The sequence below is a fragment of the Chelmon rostratus genome, chromosome 1 (assembly GCF_017976325.1).
Source record: "Chelmon rostratus isolate fCheRos1 chromosome 1, fCheRos1.pri, whole genome shotgun sequence".
In the NCBI taxonomy this organism is placed as follows: Eukaryota; Metazoa; Chordata; class Actinopteri; order Chaetodontiformes; family Chaetodontidae; genus Chelmon; species Chelmon rostratus.
In genome coordinates this window covers 31600004-31619947 of record NC_055658.1, presented here as the reverse complement: position 1 = coordinate 31619947, position 19944 = coordinate 31600004, and the positions used below count along the sequence as shown (strand labels likewise).

General features: G+C 43.1%; 2 protein-coding genes across 3 annotated transcripts in view; one reads left to right on the top strand and one right to left on the bottom strand.

Moving 5' to 3' along the window:
- Nucleotides 1-283: 283 nt before the first annotated feature.
- arfgap2 (ADP-ribosylation factor GTPase activating protein 2) lies at nt 284-12730 on the top strand. 2 transcript variants are annotated; one of them, XM_041933753.1, is made up of 17 exons: nt 284-399; nt 2489-2607; nt 3476-3548; nt 3687-3818; nt 4610-4690; nt 4981-5086; nt 5381-5437; nt 6313-6357; nt 7123-7175; nt 8217-8353; nt 8496-8627; nt 8748-8876; nt 8952-9104; nt 9270-9396; nt 9568-9655; nt 10969-11093; nt 11183-12730. In XM_041933753.1, exons 1-17 carry the CDS (start codon nt 328-330, stop codon nt 11201-11203), a joined length of 1650 nt encoding a protein of 549 aa, XP_041789687.1. In that variant the 5' UTR covers nt 284-327; the 3' UTR covers nt 11204-12730. The 2 variants fall into 2 exon arrangements, with proteins under 2 accessions (XP_041789687.1, XP_041789693.1); XM_041933759.1 differs by lacking the exon at nt 6313-6357.
- The window catches only part of pex16 (peroxisomal biogenesis factor 16), a 10863-nt gene continuing 3573 nt past the window's right edge, over nt 12655-19944 (bottom strand). The window contains exons 4-11 of the mRNA XM_041933780.1: nt 18018-18151; nt 17448-17548; nt 17179-17256; nt 16683-16835; nt 15564-15636; nt 14525-14644; nt 14249-14313; nt 12655-13408 (exon numbers count right to left, since the gene is read on the bottom strand). Of these exons, the coding sequence (XP_041789714.1) occupies nt 13350-13408; nt 14249-14313; nt 14525-14644; nt 15564-15636; nt 16683-16835; nt 17179-17256; nt 17448-17548; nt 18018-18151 (783 nt within the window). The 3' untranslated portion in view covers nt 12655-13349. The remainder of the gene's footprint in view (nt 13409-14248; nt 14314-14524; nt 14645-15563; nt 15637-16682; nt 16836-17178; nt 17257-17447; nt 17549-18017; nt 18152-19944) is intronic.

Genomic DNA, 19944 nt, shown 5'->3' with positions numbered 1-19944 from the left:
GGATACCTGAGACATGGACTTAACTAATCTTGCTCTTTGATCCTATTATGGGTTTAATGCTGCGATTTTGCGGTAGAACAGTCGCAGTGTTTTCTATTGCATTTATATTAGATATTATTGTATAAAAGTGCAAGTTGACAAAACTGTTTTAATAGAAAGACAAAGTATTGGCACCAATCATTTGATTTTAAGTCAGCTTTGTCAATTAGAGTTGTTACGTTTGCTTGCGTGAACAGCGAAGGTCAAAAACAGCTTTCGCTTTTACTGATTTGGGGCACATGAGGACCCGTACTGACGTCAGCTGATGGAAATTATCACAGTGGCAAGATGGCTACGGAACCAAATAAGACTGAAATCCTTACCATTTTCAAAAGATTAAGGTCTATTCCTACAAACAAGGTAACTTAATAAGCCGCCGCCGCTCAACGTGTATCGTGTTGTTACTGTGTCTTGTGTTAGAAGTTTGTCACTTAGCTTCACCTGCTCGGTCAGAATCCGTTAGCTGGTTGGCTAACTGTTTTCTAGCACGTAGCTAGGCCCAGCTACACGGTCAGACAGCAAAGAGGAGCTAGCGTCTGCTAGCATACCGGTAAAGCAGTCAAACATAAAGGCCACGTATACGATTTGTGTATGAAGCTAGCCTTTAGGCTACGCTACGTGTGGAAATGAGGGGAGGATGTGTTAACTGGTTAGACTAGACAGTAGATATATTCAAAATAAGGTACGCAGTTTCGTAAACATATTTACGATATCCATTTGAACCCGAAATGTTTGACAGTATTGGACCATATGACGGGAACAGTAACTGCATTACATTTGGCACGGTTTCTCCTGGCCTGTCAGCTCCATATGTTCAGTTCAATGTTCATTTACAGTGTCTCGCGTTTGATTTTACACTGTAAAACAAGATGGCTTCATTGAAAGCGTATGTTAAATGTCTTTCCACCGCTCCGGCACTGAACCCGTGCTAGGCCTGAGTTTCTAACGATTCTTTGGCTCAGTGTGAATCACACCGGCAGCTTTTGTTTTCTCATTGAAGCATTCATTTGGGACTCTGACTCTGAGAAATCTAGGCTTCACTTGTCCAGTTTTCAGTATCTTTTTGTTTTATAAATGGTTGACAAGGGCTGCAAGTAATAATTATTTGTTATTATCCATTTTTATGTAGATTAGTTTGTGTTCATCTTAACGAGTGTTTAGTCTATGAAATGTCCAAATATTGAAAAATGTCCAATGTGACGACTTGTCAGTGTGTAGTTTTGCCTGACCAACAGTCCAACACACAAAGATATCAAGTTTACAGCTATATCCAAAAGAGAAAAGCAGCAAATACTCACATTTGAGAAGGTGAAAAAGAAAATCGGACATTTTTGCTTGACAAATGACTGAAATGATTAATTAGTTATCAAAAGAGTTGATAATAGTTGGAGTTAATATATTTTTCACCTCTAGGCAAACCAATGTTAAAACATAGCTGAAAATCCAGTATGTCGCAACACCTCTCCATTTGTTGCTGTGAAATTAAGGTTGTTTAGCCTTTGGTCTGTCCCAGAAATATGAATACCAATTATGTTTGCCCTATTTCTTGTTGTCACATTTAGTACTTTCCACTGGTCTCGTTGCCAGATTTTTGTGTCTGCCCACAACTTGTTCTACCAGCTTATAGTTGCAATTGTAACGGACATTACTTTATCATCACAGTAATTATCTCTATTATCTGTTTTACTAATTGAAGGTCTCTGCGGTGCTCTACTCTGACACTTTGTGTTTTTTTTCCATTCACCATAATTGTCCTTTTGTGATTCACCTTTGCTTTAATGCTCACATATATTATATTTCTAAGATTTGCAGCAGGTGCCCTGAACAACCAAACTGGAGGGTGCGGGGTCATTCATAGTTGACATATGACCGGGCGAAAATGTTAAATGAACTACTAACTTTACCAAACCGTCCCCATAGCAGACATTCTGGCTTGTCAACTAATAAGATGATTAATTGCTGCATTGTGTTACATCGCTAAAGTAATGAGTTTCACACATGTGTGTCCTGCTTTGACAGGTCAGAATGTATGCTAGGAAAGGTGCATGAGAATGACTTGTATGCATGGTTAAGAAGCACATGTTTGGAAAGGCAACTGAAGTGATGCTGATTAAGTAAACATGTCAGTTAAATCCAAATTATGTCGAGGTCAATCTTGCTCTTGAGCTCACTGTCGATAGCAGGAGAGCTTTTTGTCTTTTGTGTGTAAAAACCTTTGAAGCCCTTTGAAGAAGGCACGACATAAAAAGTTTGAATATATTAAAAAAATGCTCTAGCCTCTAAAAAGTAAATATCTTTGTCTTTTGGACTGTGACCTCGGGCTTTAGAAGTTCATGATTGGCGTTTTATCAGTTTCTGAAAATGTCAGGTTAGACGGTGACTGTGTTGCTGCCAAACACTTTAATTACCATTCCGATGTTAATGATGTGTGCATGCTGTTTGTGTTCAGGTTTGTTTTGACTGTGCCGCCAAAAACCCCAGCTGGGCCAGTATCCCATATGGTGTGTTCTTGTGCATCGACTGCTCTGGCATCCACCGCTCTCTGGGAGTTCACCTCAGCTTCATCAGGTAAGCTTCAGAATACCACAGCAGCAATCACAGCCGTCACCAGTCATCACGGTGCATTCCTCTTTGACAGTTTTAGTGAGCTCTCGAACTCTCAGAGAGAGAAAAGCACGAGTGTCGGCACCACTTCAATTAACAGGTGCTGTTCATTCATTTAACCTTTATTTAAATGACGAACACTCATTGAGGGCACGCCGTCATTTCCAATGATGTCAAGAGAGGACAGTTAAGACAGAGTAAATACACGTAAAAATAATTAATGAGAAAAAACAACAGAACACAATTGAAAACAGTTACATGTAAGTGTGGGTGGTTTTAATTGACCTATTGGTTTGTGTTGAGTAGTAATGTGTGGTGTAAAATGTTCCAAATATGTGCGCCACGTTACTAAAAGCAGTTTTCCCAAATTCATTGTTCCCACGCTGGACTTCCAGCATTAGCCAATCAGAGAAACAGGTGAAATAATGACCAGTTCAATAAGGAAGTGATGTATGATGGCAGGTTACCGTTGAGGACTTAAACAGAAACCTGTCGTGTCTTCCTGTTAGAGACACTCACCTAATTACTTCATACAAGATGCAGTATTGAGCTGAATAACTGGCAGCAGTAATGCATCTCAGGGTGGAGTGATAAACTGAACCTAGAGGTTTAAGATGGAGGCAAGTCCAAGAAGTAAGCAATCATCCAGTTATTGTTCAGAAATAGCATATACAGTATTTAGCGAATGTGTAGCAAAGAATTTTGCCTTTTGATCGCAGATTGTGAGTGAATGAGAATGTTCACTGATACTTGGTGACCTGCAGTGCCATGATCAGGTGTACCTGACGTTCTGGAGGGCTGACTTCCCATAATCTTCCCTTTTTCCCCGCAGATCCACTGAGTTAGACTCCAACTGGAACTGGTTCCAGCTTAGATGTATGCAAGTTGGAGGCAATGCCAATGCGGTAAGTCAGACTGACCGCTCAAACAGAGGTTGGGCCTTAATTGAAACTAATTAAAAACAAGATGTTTAATAAGCTAGTGTTGTTAGCGCAGATTTCTGTGATGTGATTCAATAACTCGCTCTCTCCTTCTGCCTGAAGACGGCGTTCTTCCGCCAGCATGGCTGCTCCACAAATGACACCAACGCCAAGTATAACAGCCGTGCCGCCCAGATGTACAGAGAGAAGATCCGGCAGCAGGCCAATGCTGCGTTGTCCAAGTATGGCACAGATGTGAGTATCAAGTCATGTCTTGTAACCTGAATCATGACTGATTTTAACTTTAGTGCTGCCCAGCAGTACGCTGTCAGGCTGTATCCTTCACTTTGTTGATAAAGCTACGGTGCTGCTGCCTTTATTGATAACAATATGCACCAAACAGCACCAATCTGCACTTTCAGCTTTCGGTCTATGGCAGGGAAAGACCTCTCATTCCTCAGATGATTTTAATTCAGGCTGGAGGACACATCCCATCTGACAGAACAAGCTCGACTTTATTAATGCTAGCTCGTTAGTTTAGTGAAAACGATTTCAGGCAGAGCTCAAACTCACACTCGGCTGTGCCTGAATATTCAGTACAATCTGTGTGCAAACTGAGGTGCCTTTGTGTTTCATACACACACACATATCCCCTCTCAGCCTCGTGAAATATGAAACACACTGTGAACACATGTAATCATCAGAAGTGAGCAGCAAGTTGTCTGATCGAAGATGTTTAGTTAAATATTAATATTAATACGTATTTAGTTAATATGTGATTATCACATGACGTCTACCACAGGTACAACATTCACAGTCAAAAAACAGAAATTTGTCAGTGTCCTGTGGATCACCGACATATTACTGTGCACAGGAGTGGTCGTCTTAAGTAATTATCAGTGTCTGAGCTGTGGAAGCAGATCCAGTTCAGAGTCCACAGGGAGTCCACTGGTCACAGAATATGAAGATCACATCACAAGCAGTAAACCTCCTGCGGGAACATAATTACTGGAGCTGTCTGAGTTGTCGTCCTCTGCTCGTTGCAGCTGTGGATCGACTCTTCTGCTGGAGGCTCTCCTGCAGCTCCTGAGAAGAAAGAGACAGACTTCTTTGCGGAACATACGCTGGTTTGTTTTTTCAAAATCACGGTTCAATAAATAAGTTCTATGTGATTGAAAAAATGTTAGCCACACATCTGGGAATGTTTTATTTCTGTTCATAAATATATATTTGAGAGATATGAGAGTGTGATAAGATCAAATAAACCGGTCTGCCTACAGAGACCACTGACGTTTTGGTCAGTATGAATAAATGCTGTTGGCCTAAATATAAAATGATTAAAAAAGGAGCTGGTATATGAATTCACATGCGTTTGATTGAAATTATAAATCACCTGGATTTGTTTTTTACATTCCAGCCTGCCAATGACTGGAGTATGGCGCCGCCCTCTGAGGCAGAGCAGAATGGAGCTGCTGTCACCCCACAGCTGATGGACACAACCGCTAAAGGCCAGGACGACAACCGTCAGTCAAACAGTCGTCTCAGTTACTCATCTGTCTTACTCGATTACCTTACAGTGATGTCATCTGGGTTATCTTGGCCCGGTAACTGATAGACTGCGTTATAAACTGCAGATGTTGAGCGTGAGACAGATGGGCGATCACCAGGCAGCGTCTAATGCTGGAGTACTGCTTTAACGTTTGAGTGAAGTGAATTAGCCTCCACAGCCCAGGCTTTGATTAAGGAGGATTCTGCTGCATGTAACGACGATAGTCAGGAATATTTGCCTTACATGTTTTTCATCTGCCCCTTTCTAGAGCCAGAGGACGGACCCAGCATCGACGGTCTGAGCACGTCACCCAGAGCTTCCATCGGTGAGTCTGTTAGCTTGAATCAGCCTCCAGACTAAAGGCGCTGGCATTGCGCCGCTCTTACGTCACCTCAGCGGCATCATTGACGGTTTCCTGTTCCCGTTTGACTCCCGTATTATTCAGAGGGTGCATACTGTACTCGCCTCAGTCACTGTATGTTACTGCCATGTACATATGATAACAGGGTAATAATAACAATGATAGAGATAAAACATAGAACACGCAGCTCTCCAGATGAATCTGTGATTTTTGTTTTGGGAAAATTTCCCAGTTCGATTGTTCAGTTTTCTCTTTCTTCTCCAAGAACAACACACTCATCCTTCAGTTATGTTTGTTCCTGTTTGCAAGTACAAAGTAATAATTATCTGCACAATGACGAAAGAAATACCTGCACACACCTTGCTCATTTATAATTGTACTCTGAACTGTAGCCAAGGTCCTCTGAAGATTATTTTAGCAATGAATAAAAACGACAAATGATGCAACATATTTCGTACAAAAAGATGCAAAACAAAAGATGATAAATTACAAAAAACAGAACATTAAAAACACAGCAGAGACTTGTGATGAAAGTGATGAAAGCTAAGAGGGAAAAAGACATCGAACTGATAATGATAGAAAACTGAGAACAGCAGCAGTGATCACAGTTAGAAGCTTTGAATTACATTTATTGTGATCAACTCATTGATTAGGTGACTAATCTATACAGTCCTTCACACGTCATCAGCAGTGTTAGTGACCCAGAGCAACATGCAGTGTGTATTTAGTAGCCTCATCTGGGCTCAAGCCTTGTTGGTAAAGAGCATTATTCGACTGTTAAATCAGCTTCTTCTGTGTCTTGATTATGATTGTGGTGACTGATTTGTCCTGCCGTGTAGAGGACGCCATGCGTTTGTCATCACAGGAAGGACGAACACCTACAGGTGACTGGTGTGGGCGTAGCTGTGTGCGGTGGCTGGTTTATTGCTCAGACGCACGGCTGTGTTGCTTGACTGAAACGTCACCCAGTCTGCCGCCTTCCATTCTCTCTTCTCTGCTCATCACGTAATGGGAATAGTTCGCTGAGGAGAGCTCCAGATAGTTATGTCCTTTTCGTGGCGAGCGCCTCTTGTTAAACAAGTCGCTCCGAGACGAGCTTGTTCGAGTCAGCCAGAAAAAATCTGCCGTGGCTGCTGCGTTGGTTTGTTTGTCATCACCGAGATGTCCTACGTACCTGCAGGGGATCGCTGCGATGATGAATATTGTGTCAATGCCAATGTCACACTGACAAATGAGATCAAAGGAATGTAATAATAGTGTTCGTCACATTAGGGTGGGGGCTGAAAGCTGAATACTTCTCTAAAGTGTCTGTACTTAAGTTCATTTTCTCATGATGAGAGCGAACTAACAGCAGTGTTATGAGAGCTTGGCTGCTAACGTGGTAGAATCGGCGTCATGCTGCAGCGCCCTGGTTCACCTGCCCTCACTGAGCGCGAGCACTTCGCCATTAACAATAAAACCCACCGAGAATCTTCTTCTCGGGGCTGATTCTCTGCGATATGAGCTTGTTTTTCTGAGCCGGTGTGTTTTTCGTGCTTTGATTTCAGGTCGGCAATGTGAAAGTCACTCTCAGGTTGCCTACATGGCTTCAAATAGAACTATCTTGAAGTTTGTTGCAGTTTTTTGACAGATTGCCTCTTGTGTTACAGATGTGAAGCCTTCTATCATTGGAAAAAAGAAGCCCATGGCTGCCAAAAAAGGGGTGAGTCACATTTTCACCAAAGCACAAACCGTGTGTTTTAGGAGCTGCAATAAAAAGATGTAACTCCACCACGTCGGTACTTCCCAACACCTCAAACACGTCAAAGTGTGTCGGAGGATTTGAGAAGTACTACTGCGAATGTGAAAAAGTTGTATGAAGTCTTAAGCGTCTCCAGCAGGAGTCTCTTGAGTCAGATCCAGTCACTCATGTTTGACAATTTCAAAAAATATGTGACGGTGTGAAGTCAGAAAGACGTGAGCTTCCTGGACGTCTGTAGGCTCAAGGCTACATTAGCTGCTACCAGCTTAAGACATGAACGAGAGAGGGGGAGAAGAGTCCGTGCTATGAGGGAGCTGGAAGAACTGAATATCATATTCATTTATCCCCACCTGGCCCTGGACCATGGCCCCACCTCTTACTACGTATATGTATACATGTTGTCACAGTGATTAGACCCTCCCCTCTTTTCTCATGTGTGCCTTTTTGTTTTATGTTTTTTTTCTACACATATTGTAAAACAATCGATTCTAAAGTTAAAAAAAAGGAAAAAAGACATGAACAAGAGGATATCTTTGGCTCTGCTGCATCTATTTTGATCTTTTTCCCCCATCTATCAATAATCCAACAGCGTCACAGCCGTGCAGTGCTAAATTGATGGAATAGTAAATTAAATGTCCCCTTCAGACACACAAGTTAAATTAACTCGTCATGAATTCTTAGAATTACATCTCTCCCTCTTCCTCATTCAGAAACCCAGAATCTATGCATATGCACATTTTTTCTTCTGTGTCTCCTAAAAGTGTGTTTTCAGAACAGCACGGTGTAGTTTTGCATATTGGCCCGTGATTGGTGTCCAGTCTTGTTGTGATGTGAGAGTCCTGCTCACATGTGCACGTTAACCTGAGCACAGAGAAGCTTTCCTCCACTGTGAGCGTCAGACGCTGCTCTCAGCCCAGCGCCGCGGATGCACTTTAACCTTTCGTATCTAACCTGGACTCTGACCTGGAACTAATCTGTGAACCACATCTCCCACTGATGCAGCTCGGTGCAAAGAAAGGCCTCGGAGCCCAGAAGGTGAGCAGTAAGAGTTTCTCCGAGGTGGAGAAGCAGGCGCAAGTGGCCGAGAAGCTGAGGGAGGAGCAGGTTGCTGAAGCCAAGAAACAAGCCGAGGAGTCCATGTAAGGATACTTTATCATCATTTTCATTTGTGCAGGTCCCCTTATTTTTGTAATTTCTGTTTTACGTTTTCTAAAATAAGAGATGAAACACTAACTTTTAAAACTCAACTCCACATGACGTCACTTGTTGTGGCTTTTGCAGCGTGGCCTCGATGCGTTTGGCTTACAAAGAGCTGGAGATCGACAGGAAGGTGGAGGAGAAGAAGCTCCAGAACCTGGAAGGCAAGAAGAGAGAGCAGGCCGAGAGACTGGGCATGGGCTTCGGCAACAGGAGGTAACATCACAGTTTGGGGATCGTCCACACGAGGTTCCTCTGACCAGCTCTCATCTCCAGGAGCAGAAACTCTTCATGTGTTGAGGCCTGAGCGATGTGTGTGTGTGTTTCCTGTTTCAGTGCCGTGTCTCACTCAGTGATGTCAGAGATGCAGGTGATCGAGCAGGAAACTCCTGTGGGAGCCAAGTCCTCCTCTCGCTCCAAACTGGACATGTTCGACGAGCCGGGTTTCACCTCCGGACCCCCAAAGTACGTATGACACCTGTCAGTGTGAGTCCCAGGCCGGCGGGAGCTCGGACGCTAATCTTGTGCTCGATGTTTCAGATATAAGGACAACCCGTTTACAGTGGGAGACAGTTTCGGATCCCGGTGGGACACTGAGGGAGGGACCGCCTCCTTTACCACCTCCTGGGCTCTGGAGAAGGAGGACCCCAAAGAGGAGGTCACCATCTCTAGTATTCAACCAATTGGAGAGAGGTATCTACATTGATGTATCCACACACACACACACACACACACACACACACACACACACACACACAGGCTGAGTGTGTCTTTGGTCTTTATTCCTGAAGAGAATGAAAGCAGCAGCGTTCACAGGTCTGGGTGCAGCTCTGATGTGTGCTCTCCTCTTTTTTCCAGACTTCCCAGCAGAAGAAAAGCTGAGGTTTCGGCTCCGGTGTCCGAGTCGAGCGAGGCCAGACAGAAGTTTGCAAACGCAAAAGCGATCTCTTCGGACATGTTCTTTGGTCGGGAGAGCAGCGCAGAGGTGAGACAGCTCGTCTTCATTTCAGGTTACAGTAATAACTAAACTCCAGCACGGCTTCAGACTCCCGTCAGCTGTGGATTTACAGCAATAAATGCTCACCAGAGACACCGTTTCTCTGTGAAACTGTACTGTTATTACTGCGCCGTTGACTTCAGTGTCGTCTTCTCTCAGTATGATGCAAAGACAAGACTGGAGACCATGTCTGGAAGCACCTCCATCAGTTCAGCTGACCTGTTTGGGGATGGCGGTGACCACAAAGGTAAAACCAGTTTGTTTCGTATTTTCCTACATTTTTCTTATTGTCAGGAAATCAGTGTGAGAGTCCATGTCTGTGGTCCTCAGCCCGAAGCCCATTGGTTCCTCCTGTAGACATAAATCTACATATCAGTGAGCTGTTTGTCTTTAGTTTCCTAAAACAGCTGTTCACTGTAGTTATTAGCAAACCTTACTCAAACATGAGGAAATAGAGCATTTGTTTGGGACTATTTTCAGCGGTGGATGAATCCACATTTGTTGCTGTAGTGAGTGTTTGTGGCAGCAGGCCTGTGTGTGTGACTGACTCAGAATAAACCACAGTGTGTGTGTTCATGGTGATGAAGGAACAACAATGAGGCTCACTGATGTGTTTTAATGGAGCTTTATGACTCAGAGGAAGAACATCTATCAGACTTTTACTCATTAACACTTCCATACATTCAGTGTTCTGTACATAGACTGTAGAAACATGGACATGGTCTCTGTGACGTCACTCACTGGTTTCTGAAAACTGAATGTGAAGATCAGTGTCAGTGACTCCGGCCGTCTCTATCTTGTAGCGCCCGACTCCACCAAACTCCCAGCTATTCCAAAAATAGCCAAAGAGGTGGACTGTGGGTGGAGATGAATCAGGCGTGGCTGCTGAAAGCTGGCAGCTAGCTTTCACTCAGAGCGTCCACACCCATAATATTGCATAACTTTAAACCTCAATATAATTTTAACGAGTGAGTTATATAAAGATTATGTAAAGACACCCTCATACAGTTATCAGGCAATTAAAAATCCAGAACCAGAGAACAGAACTGTTCTTTGGATCAGGCTGTAAACATGTTTATTTCTGCTGTGAACTTGGTCATTGTAATGTGGAGGTCTATGGAGCCAGCCTCAAGTGGCCACTGGAGGAACTGCAGTTTTTGGCACTGGATGTTGATGCTTGGTTGCTCATATCCTTTACATATTGCACAATATTACATATTTTTGACTGTTTCTTATATTTTCTTCTGTGCAATAGTATAAACACTTTTTATTATTATTATTAATCTGAAGTCAGCATATATTTTGTACTCTCGTGGCAGCAGTATTCTCATACTCTTTGTATATAATGTACATATACACAGCTGTATATAGAGAAATATTTAATTTCTCTGGCGTGGGATTAATAAAGTTTTTTTATGTAGTTTGTAGCTATAAAAGTAAGCGTTTTAAAGGTTCCCCTCAGGCGGCGTGCTGAAATCTGAAACTCGTGTACGGCACTATTTTAAAATGAGTGACACTAATGCTGAAGATTTTTGTGCTACTTCCTGTGGTTCCTCTCAGGGAGGGCATCGGGCTTCGACAGCGTGCTCCCCTCCGGTCCCGACATCGCACAGTTCAAACAGGGAGTGAAGACCGTGGCGGGCAAGATGGCCGTCCTCGCCAACGGCGTGATGAATACAATCCAGGTGAGACATGGGTCGGTGCAGGAACTGGGGGAATTGATTCGGCTCTCTTCTGCCGCCTCATTTTTCTGCCTTTTTAAACGTCTCCTCAGGATCGTTACGGCTCGTACTGACCGGCCCGAGACACGAGCGGCGACCTGTGGGAAGACGTACCAACGCCCGCATAGAGCCGAGCAGCCTCCTCACCGACACGAGCATTTGGGCGCAGAGATGGAGCGAGAGCGAGACGGAGAGCGGAAAGGATTGCATGGGGAAAAGAAATCCTCGCCCACCTTCTTTTAGAGACGATTTTACAGGAGTGAGACAGTATTTTCTTCTCTCATTCTCATTTTCAGACTCTTGAGTTTTATTTTCATAAAGGAAACCATCGCAGGGTGTAATCTTTTCTAGACCGACGGTGATGTTGTCATTTATTGTCGAGAAGTTTTTTGGTCTTAGTTTTCAAAACGACGCCTGAGTTAATTCTGCTCTATTTTATTCCTTATACATAAATCAAAGTGTTGTTTTTGATTCATATTATCACTTCTTGCTTAAGTCTTTTTTTTTTGTTTTGTTTTATTGTGATATTAAAAAAGGTGCCGTATATATTTTCAACTTCCAGAGTTAATTTGAAGAGGGATCCACAATGTTTGCGTTCAGTGTTCGATCCGCAGCCGTCTGTTCACACACTGACATCGAGCACTGACAGTCAGCTGTCTTTACAACTTCTGACGATTTGTGAGCTTGGACTTGAGCACTTCTGTCTGCTTGGAGCGTCACATAGTTAACATCCTAGCTCTTATTGTTGTTAATGATCTATCTTTTAAAAAACGGTTAAATCCAGTGAGCACAGCTGCAGAGACGAACACCTCCGGCTCATGCAAACGCTGCAGGGGATTTTTAAACCTGAACGGTAGTTGTATAAATAGACGCAGATCCGGGCTGGATACAGACGTCAGAACACGCTCAGTCCAAGCTCATAAAACAACGACGCTGTTTTTGACTATGCATCTCCATTTGAAGGAGCTTGGTTGGATGTGTCGCTGGTTGAATCTGAAGTCTGCCTCCATGTGCAACTCAACAAAAAATAAGACATTTTGACGTTGTGCTGCCTTTCGTTTTCTCCGCGGTTTGAACTTAATGTTGGAAGGCTGACCGCCTTCAGTTTACATTTTTATCTGCTCATCTTCAGACCCGGTGGCTCACGAAAACATTTCTTACGTACAAGGTGGAAACCACATCCCGATGGTAGGGTTAGGGGTTAGGGCAGCAGATGATGATGAGACTAAATGATTCAATGCTGCTGCAGGTAGCATCAAGTGAGGACCTCAGTAATAAAAACAGCTGGCACGTATCACACCCTCACACCCACCAGGCTGTGATGCAGATCTTGTGTCCACACCCTGTGTTCCCGGCAGACTTGACATTCAACAAGTCGCTGAAAGGCTGTCGAAGTAGAAGAGAGGTCTGGAAACCGGTTTGTAACCTCTGATGGATGCGAGTGTCATATTTTTCCTAGCGTGGCCATGCCTGTGTATGTCCCACCCATGATAAACTCTCCAAAAAGTAACACACGTGGACTGAAATGATGAAACTATTTATTTGTAGGCTACAAAAAGAAAATTATTCCGTATGTTAATAAAGATTGAAAACATTGCTTCTTCCTGCTCATTGACTCCAACACAGACACGACCGTAAACCGGTTTTGGCTGACTCACGAGTTTTCACGATGTTTCGTCTGCCTCTGCTGGTGTTTCTCGGTTGTTTGCGTGCCCTCGTCTTCGTGAAAACTGGCTAACGGCGAATCGAGCAGCAGAACTTCGCGCCCGAGGTGTCGAGATTTCTTCAATCGCCTTTTATGTGATTCTCAGTCGTGGCTGTTTAGTTTTATATCCTCATTAAAAGATTTCTGCTCTGCAGTGAACTGCTGACTTCCACAGCTCAGGCATCACTACAACATCTTCAACATGAATCATACGATCTGTCAACACGGATAAACATCGCTGTACGGAGAGTGGCATAAATCATCAAGCCAAAGAATGAGATTCTCCAACCCTGACGCATGTGGTGCCAGACTCGAGGTGATAAAACCTGTTTGCTGATTAATGAAAATAGTCTCAAGATAATCCTTTCTGGAATAATCAGTGTGTCCCTCAGAGGGTCCTCGCATCATTTTAGCAGATTATTGGGGGATTAGTGTCTCTTTTCCTGACCGTCCTTCCTCGCCGTCGTCCTTTTTTGACTCGCAGACATCAAAGATCAGAGCACGTCCAGCAGGTCTTACCCCCAGTTGTAGAAGTAGATCTTCTGCCAGGTGGGGAGGTAATCCATCAGAGGCCCTGAACAGACGGACGACACGATCAAAACGAGAGCCGATCCGCTCAGAGCTGAAGAACACTGAATGCTGCTGCTGATGGCAAAACGCCGTTATTTCTGTTAACGCACGCATTACTCAGTATACTGTCCATGACAACAGAGAGTCAACGTGACGGTGGAACATCTCATTCAAAATTACAGACATTTACTAACGAGTAAAAAGTGAAAAGGTTTAGAAGAAACTAAACTATGCTGATTATTAAATATGCCACGCTGGTCAGGTCTGCAGTGTTTTAGCTGATGAACACATGACTCTGTGTGTCGGTCTGTTGGTCTGAAGGACTATGGGATGGACTGCTATAAAATAAATTCTGCAGAGATGTGCGTGGCTGCAGAGGATGAACCGACTCAGGTGACCACAAGCAGGAAACAACAAACGCTAACACACCTGTTAAATGCTATAATGTGGCGTCACAGGTGGAGCCATATGGTCAGCAGACTCACCAATGCATGTAACAACATCAGATCTAACACCAACATATCCAATATAACTCCTGAGCGAATGAATTTAACAAATGAGCTTTTTATTGTTCATGAATTCAGTTTTTCTGTATTTGAGGTTTGTGCTTCTTCTTTCTTTCGTCACTTTAAGGAAACGTTTACCATCATCTTCTCTGAACTTGGAACTGACAACAGAACACGCTAACCTTAATTTCCTCTGCCAGAATGACATAGTTTGGTACTAATTACAGTAATCTGATCTGAAACCACACCCTGACACGCTGTCCTGACGGAGGAGAGTTTCTGAGGTCAAACTTTGTTTGATGGATATTTAATGCTGCAGACGTGACAGCGGTACTTACGCGCCACGAGGCCGATTCCTGGAATATGATCAGCCAGGAGTCTGAGCAGGAAGAGGATCTTCTCCCTGCAGACGAGGACACAGACGCAGCTGAGAAAACACACTTAAAGCGCAACGACTGTCCCTTTTCTGTGATTTCACAAATATCTAAAACTGCTGTCATCATTTCAGTCATTTTTTTAAGCAGAAGTGCCAACAATCTGTGGTTCCAGCTTCTGTTTCATATCAGTGTGAACACAAGACGTCACCTTGGACTGTGGGAAACTGAGATACTTACTCTGAGAATTTGTCATAGAAGGGCGAACGCAGAAGGTAGTACAGGAAAAGGAAGGTTCTCCTCCTCAGCTCGGCCCTCTCCCAGCGGTTTTCAAATTTTGTGTCACTGAGCACAGCAAAGCTAAAGGAAGAACACAAATAACTGAAAACATTCTCTTACTGTGATTTCATAAAGGCACAGAAGAGAAGAATGAGCCCCCGAGGTGACACTCTTTTCCATAAATCAGCACTTACTCGTCAGGTCTGATAGACATCTGAAAGGAGGAATGTGTAACATTTCTGCCGAACTAAAAACAGCTCGATCTGTGTTTGTTCCTGTTTTATCTTAAATGTTTCCAACGATGTTCAAACCCAGAGAAATCTATCATTTTATTTAAGGTAACAGTACGTCTCATCTGGTCACCTTTACCCCGTTTACCTACGTTATCTGTTGTTCTTGTGACTGAGAGACCCCTGGTGGCAGAAATGAGACACTGCGTGTTTAAAACGAATGAGACCCGGAATGACGGCAGGGCTGGAGTTTCAGACGTCACACCTGGTGACAGAGTGGCCGAACACGTCCACAAAACCTGACACTTTGAAATGATTCAGCGTCGTCCAACATTCACAATGAATGATTTCCTTTCTTTGTTTTTGCTAATTTAACAATCCTTCAGTTTATTTCATATTTCACCCCGCAGGGAAAATCCAAACGGTACCCACACCTGAACCAAAACTTCCACACTGATCCACACATTAACAATATTTGTTTCCTCCAAAACACAAAGGAAAACATAATATTAGGTTGTTGCATGATGAGTAAAAACCCTCAGAGGAAAAATATTCAGCAGATAAATCTAAAAATGCACAAAACTCTTCATGAAAACTGACCACTTTGTGTGATGACTTAACTTAAAATGACAACAGATCCACAGACAGCTTAATATATTTCTTAGTAAAATAATGAAACATAATTTGTATTCTGAAGACAAAGATCAGGCATGCTGTTTGAAGAATTTGTAATTAGATGCGAACAACTTGCAAAGGAGGAGCTTGTTTACCTGGAAAGTTCGAGGACTCCAGAGATGAGCCACGGCTTCCAGGACTGTTTTCCACAGACTCCGAGGCAGAGTACTGCAGTCAGGAAGGTTTGCTTTAAGGGAAAACTGTTTCAGAAAGCTACAAACTACAGCACAATAAAAAAAAACAAAGAATCTAACACCTAACAGTGGCTCTTTTCCTCACTTTGCATTTAAAAGAAAGCTGGTTTGGGCTACAGCTAATTATGGTGCTGTTTTGGGTAATTTGTGTAAATGTGGAAAAGAGCATTAAACATTGGTCCATCTCTATTTTACTCTCACTGCTCATACACACACACACACACACAGCTTCATATTTAGAGACATCAGTCTCTTCCTGCAGAGTGACACACAGCTCTTACAGTAGTTCGCCATCTAGAGGTCAAAACAGTTAATGCAGGACAACGTCACAATCCTCAGTCAGCGCAGTTCAGCAGATTTTACTTCTATAGAACTATTTAATAAAACAAGGACAACAAACATAAAGGAAAGTCAATCAGAATTAAAAGAAGGCAAGATAAAATAATTGATAGATAAAAACACACAAATGATAAGAAGATGTGTCTGAGGGTTTCATGTCCCATAAACCTTCAGTGTGTTCAGGTTCATCAGATAGAAACATCTGTTCTGAAGACATATTATCACAGACTGCTTTCGTTGACTTTTGGCTGAACTGTGCCGTTCTGCCCTGAAAGATGATTACAGATTTGTCCCCCCATCGAAACTGGATGACAATTAACATGAAAAACACAGATGCACAGCTGCACAGGACAGATAGTTATTAAAAAAAACTATTCTGGTTTGTTTGTCTGCTTATTTGTTGGTTAACGTACCCCAAAATATGCTAAAATGTGGTGTAAATTTAGTAAATCTAAGCCATACACCACAGAACAAGAGATCAGATTTTGGTAGGGCTGCAGAAATTTGTCTAAAAACACCTTTTTTCCTTGTGAACTACTGCATTTACTTTACCACATGAATCCCAGAATTGCCTTTACTGTGTTTTTGATGATTTTTTGATGATGAGGACCAGAACCAGATAAAGATTATAAGTTTAAAACATTTTCTATGAACACTGGAGTGACAGTCAGGGGAGGATACAGTGCACGAGTGGCCGTCCGATGTACACAGACTCTGCGATGGTCTCCTGAAGGCTCAGGTGTGTTGGTTTGCTGTCGAGCTTCTGCCCATTCAAGCTCCTCCTCCTCTTCCTCTGAGTGGGCGGCGCCCACGGCCGAGCCTGCAGGGAGCGAGCTGGAACACCAGAGATTCCCAAGATTAGGCTGCTTTTCATTTGGTCGCCTGTCAGTGGCGCCGCAGGAGAAACCAGATGATACTTCAGAAAGTGACGAAGAAGAGACTAAATATGAATAAAACTTTCACAAACGACCTCGTACTGCCTGAGTCGCATCAGATAGATTTTCATTGGCAACGGAGGTTCAACAGTGAATGAACTCCCATGATCCCATGAGACTATACGACCTCATCAAGCAACATTTTTGGATAGAGAGACCCCTAGTGGCAGAAATTACACACTGCGCCTTTAAGAGACTTTCTGTGTTTAGAGGGAAATCGGATAAAACCGAAGTTGTCTCACCGCCGCCCAGTGGTCGAATGACCCGCCCTGACCTCTGACCCACAAAGCAGGGGTCATCTTGCTGCTCCGTGTCGTCATCTGTGGGGAAGAGGAGGCGAACACAGTACAATCTGAGTCACGCCTCATTCAAACATCACTTATTTAATGAGTTTGAATTGTGGACTCAGTCCTCATGTAACCTGCTCTACTTTCCTTTCCTGTAGGACAAACATGTTGCACTGTTCTCTAAGAAGAAGTGATAACAGCTGGTGAGACAGAGAACAACTGACCTTCGCCAACTAGCTCTGCACCTCTGTCCAGAGGGATTATGGGAGGTGAAGTCTGGATGCCGGATTTGTACCACAGAAGAAGAATGAAGCGAAAAACTGCCCTGGAGATCAACGCGAGAGGAAAAGTGGTCAGAGCCGGAGGGTCGACACAGAATGTGATCATGCCACATGTGAGTTTTTCTTCTCTGTGTTATTACACAGGAGCCTGGATATGACAACATCTGGAATTTCTACTAAAACATTAACTAATAAAGAACATCAAACAGAGCACATGCTGAGCACTGGGGTACTCAGTGAGTTTAAAATGAGTCCAAGTTTGTAGACACATTGCCAAAAATATGTGGACAGTCAAACATTCAACCCATGTGCTTTGTTTGGTAATCATGGGCATTAACGTAGCAGGGGTGTCTGATCTTAGATAAAGTCAAATTAAGAAACACAACAAGTTGAGTTCAGTCGATTAAAAACAATATTTAACATTAAAAAAAAATCTTCCAATCTCTCATTTTAAACAATGAAAATAATAAATAAATAAATAAAATTCAAACCCACGAGAAAAAGAAACCATACTTAAAAATCTGAACGAGTCCGATCACCAGCCAGCGGCCGACGTCTCCCCACAGCTTGCAGGCTCCCATCTCCAGAAAGACCTCCACGTACTCCAACACAGACAGCCAGGTGAGGAGCCTCTGCTGAGAGAGAGACTGAACACAACACAACACTCGAGTCAGCGCTCTCACGTTCAGCCTGCAGCTTCCTGTGTATTCCCCCAGCTGGAACGCCTGCAGCCTGCAGCTGCACGCCCTCATCACCATCAACAGGACGACAGTGGAGAAGAAGCAGGATCCTCCGTATTCACATCAGCGAGCGAGCCTGGGGAGTCCAGGTCAGGTCCACCACAAAAACAGTGAGACAACAGCTCTTCTTCCTCTGGAGGCTGCGGACACTCAGGGTGGAGTCCAGGTGCAGCTTCTACAGGTGCACCATTAGGAGTATCCTGAGTGGCTGCAGCACCACCTACTGCTCTACCTGCTGCACCCCCCCACCCCCACCCCCATCAGCAGAGTCAGGGACCCGTTCACCCCACAGACCATAAGACTGCAGCTCATTACTATCACTTTACTGGCATATTTTATCTTATGAGTGTGTGTTTGTGTATGCATATACAAATACTTATACTACAGTTTTGAATGGTGTTGGGTTTGGATGTTGCACGGTGCTAAAAAATGATGAGAATCAGTCCAGAGATTAAGCTCATCGTTTAACTGCGGCCCCAGTTTGTGTCTCTCTGGACTGTTGCAACTCAGCTTGAACGTTGCATCAGCTTGAACAGGTTAGAACGGTTGTCCTCACATCTGGCCAGATGTTATTCTACATGCAGTGAATATTTCCAGAGGACATTAAAGGAACTACTGAGGCTGTCATTCATTTGTGGAACGATAGATTTTGTTCAATTATATATATTTAATTTCAGTGCTTTTATTTTGTGTAACTGCCTTACTCAGTTGCATCTAGTTTGATCTGTCACTTTCACTTCACACTTTCATGTCTACATGAATTTTATTGAAGAAGCCAAATGTCCTGAGACCCTCTTGGAATTGCTTGTATTTATTTATTATTATTTTACCATACCATACTGATCACTTTCTGAAAAGTGACACCTTCTTTCAGCTGGCACGTTGTGCTTGGACCTCACTAATCCACATCGGTGTCTATACTTTGTGGTTTTATGAGGCGGTTTTGTTTTGACTTTGTTTCACTTTCAGTCTGAGTTTTTCAAGCATCCTGTGTGGATGGAAAAAAACCTTTAAGTTTCTGTCTGACCTCTTCTTTGTGTCCATTTCACTTTCACTCTTCGTCGTCATTTCTGTGAACGCTGTGTTTTACGATAGAAAAGAGGATGTTTTGCATGGATGGACAATCATTAATTGAAAGGGCAGAGCTGATTCCTGATCAAGATTAATTGACATTTTGAACTTTGTACATTAGTTTAGTAATTTATCATTACGTTCCTTTCATCTGATTATCTGTGTTTGTCATGTTCTCAAACCCTGCAGTGAGCCTTTTTATCAAATGCAGCACATCTCAGCATCACGGCCAGAGACGATGTTAACTCTGCTCGACCGTGTCGGGTTACACACGTCTATAAAATATTGTGTTTGCCCTCATTGCTGTTGTTGGACTCTTGTTGCAACATCCAACATCTGTCCAGTCATTACAACAGCTCTTCTTCTCCTTTCACTCACTCATGGGTGCAGTATTACACCTGTCTTCAGCACACGAACATCCAGAAAATCTGCTCTTCTCTGAGGTTGAAACATGTAAGAAAAGTCTGAAGGATTACATTTCGTGTATCCTGCCATGTCGAAGGAGCCTGTGTGATGCCAATATTTCCAGAGGACATTAAAGGAACTACTGAGGCTGTCATTCATTTGTTGTATGATAGATTTTGTTAAAATATATATAGAATTTCAGTGTTTGCTTTTAATTTATGTAA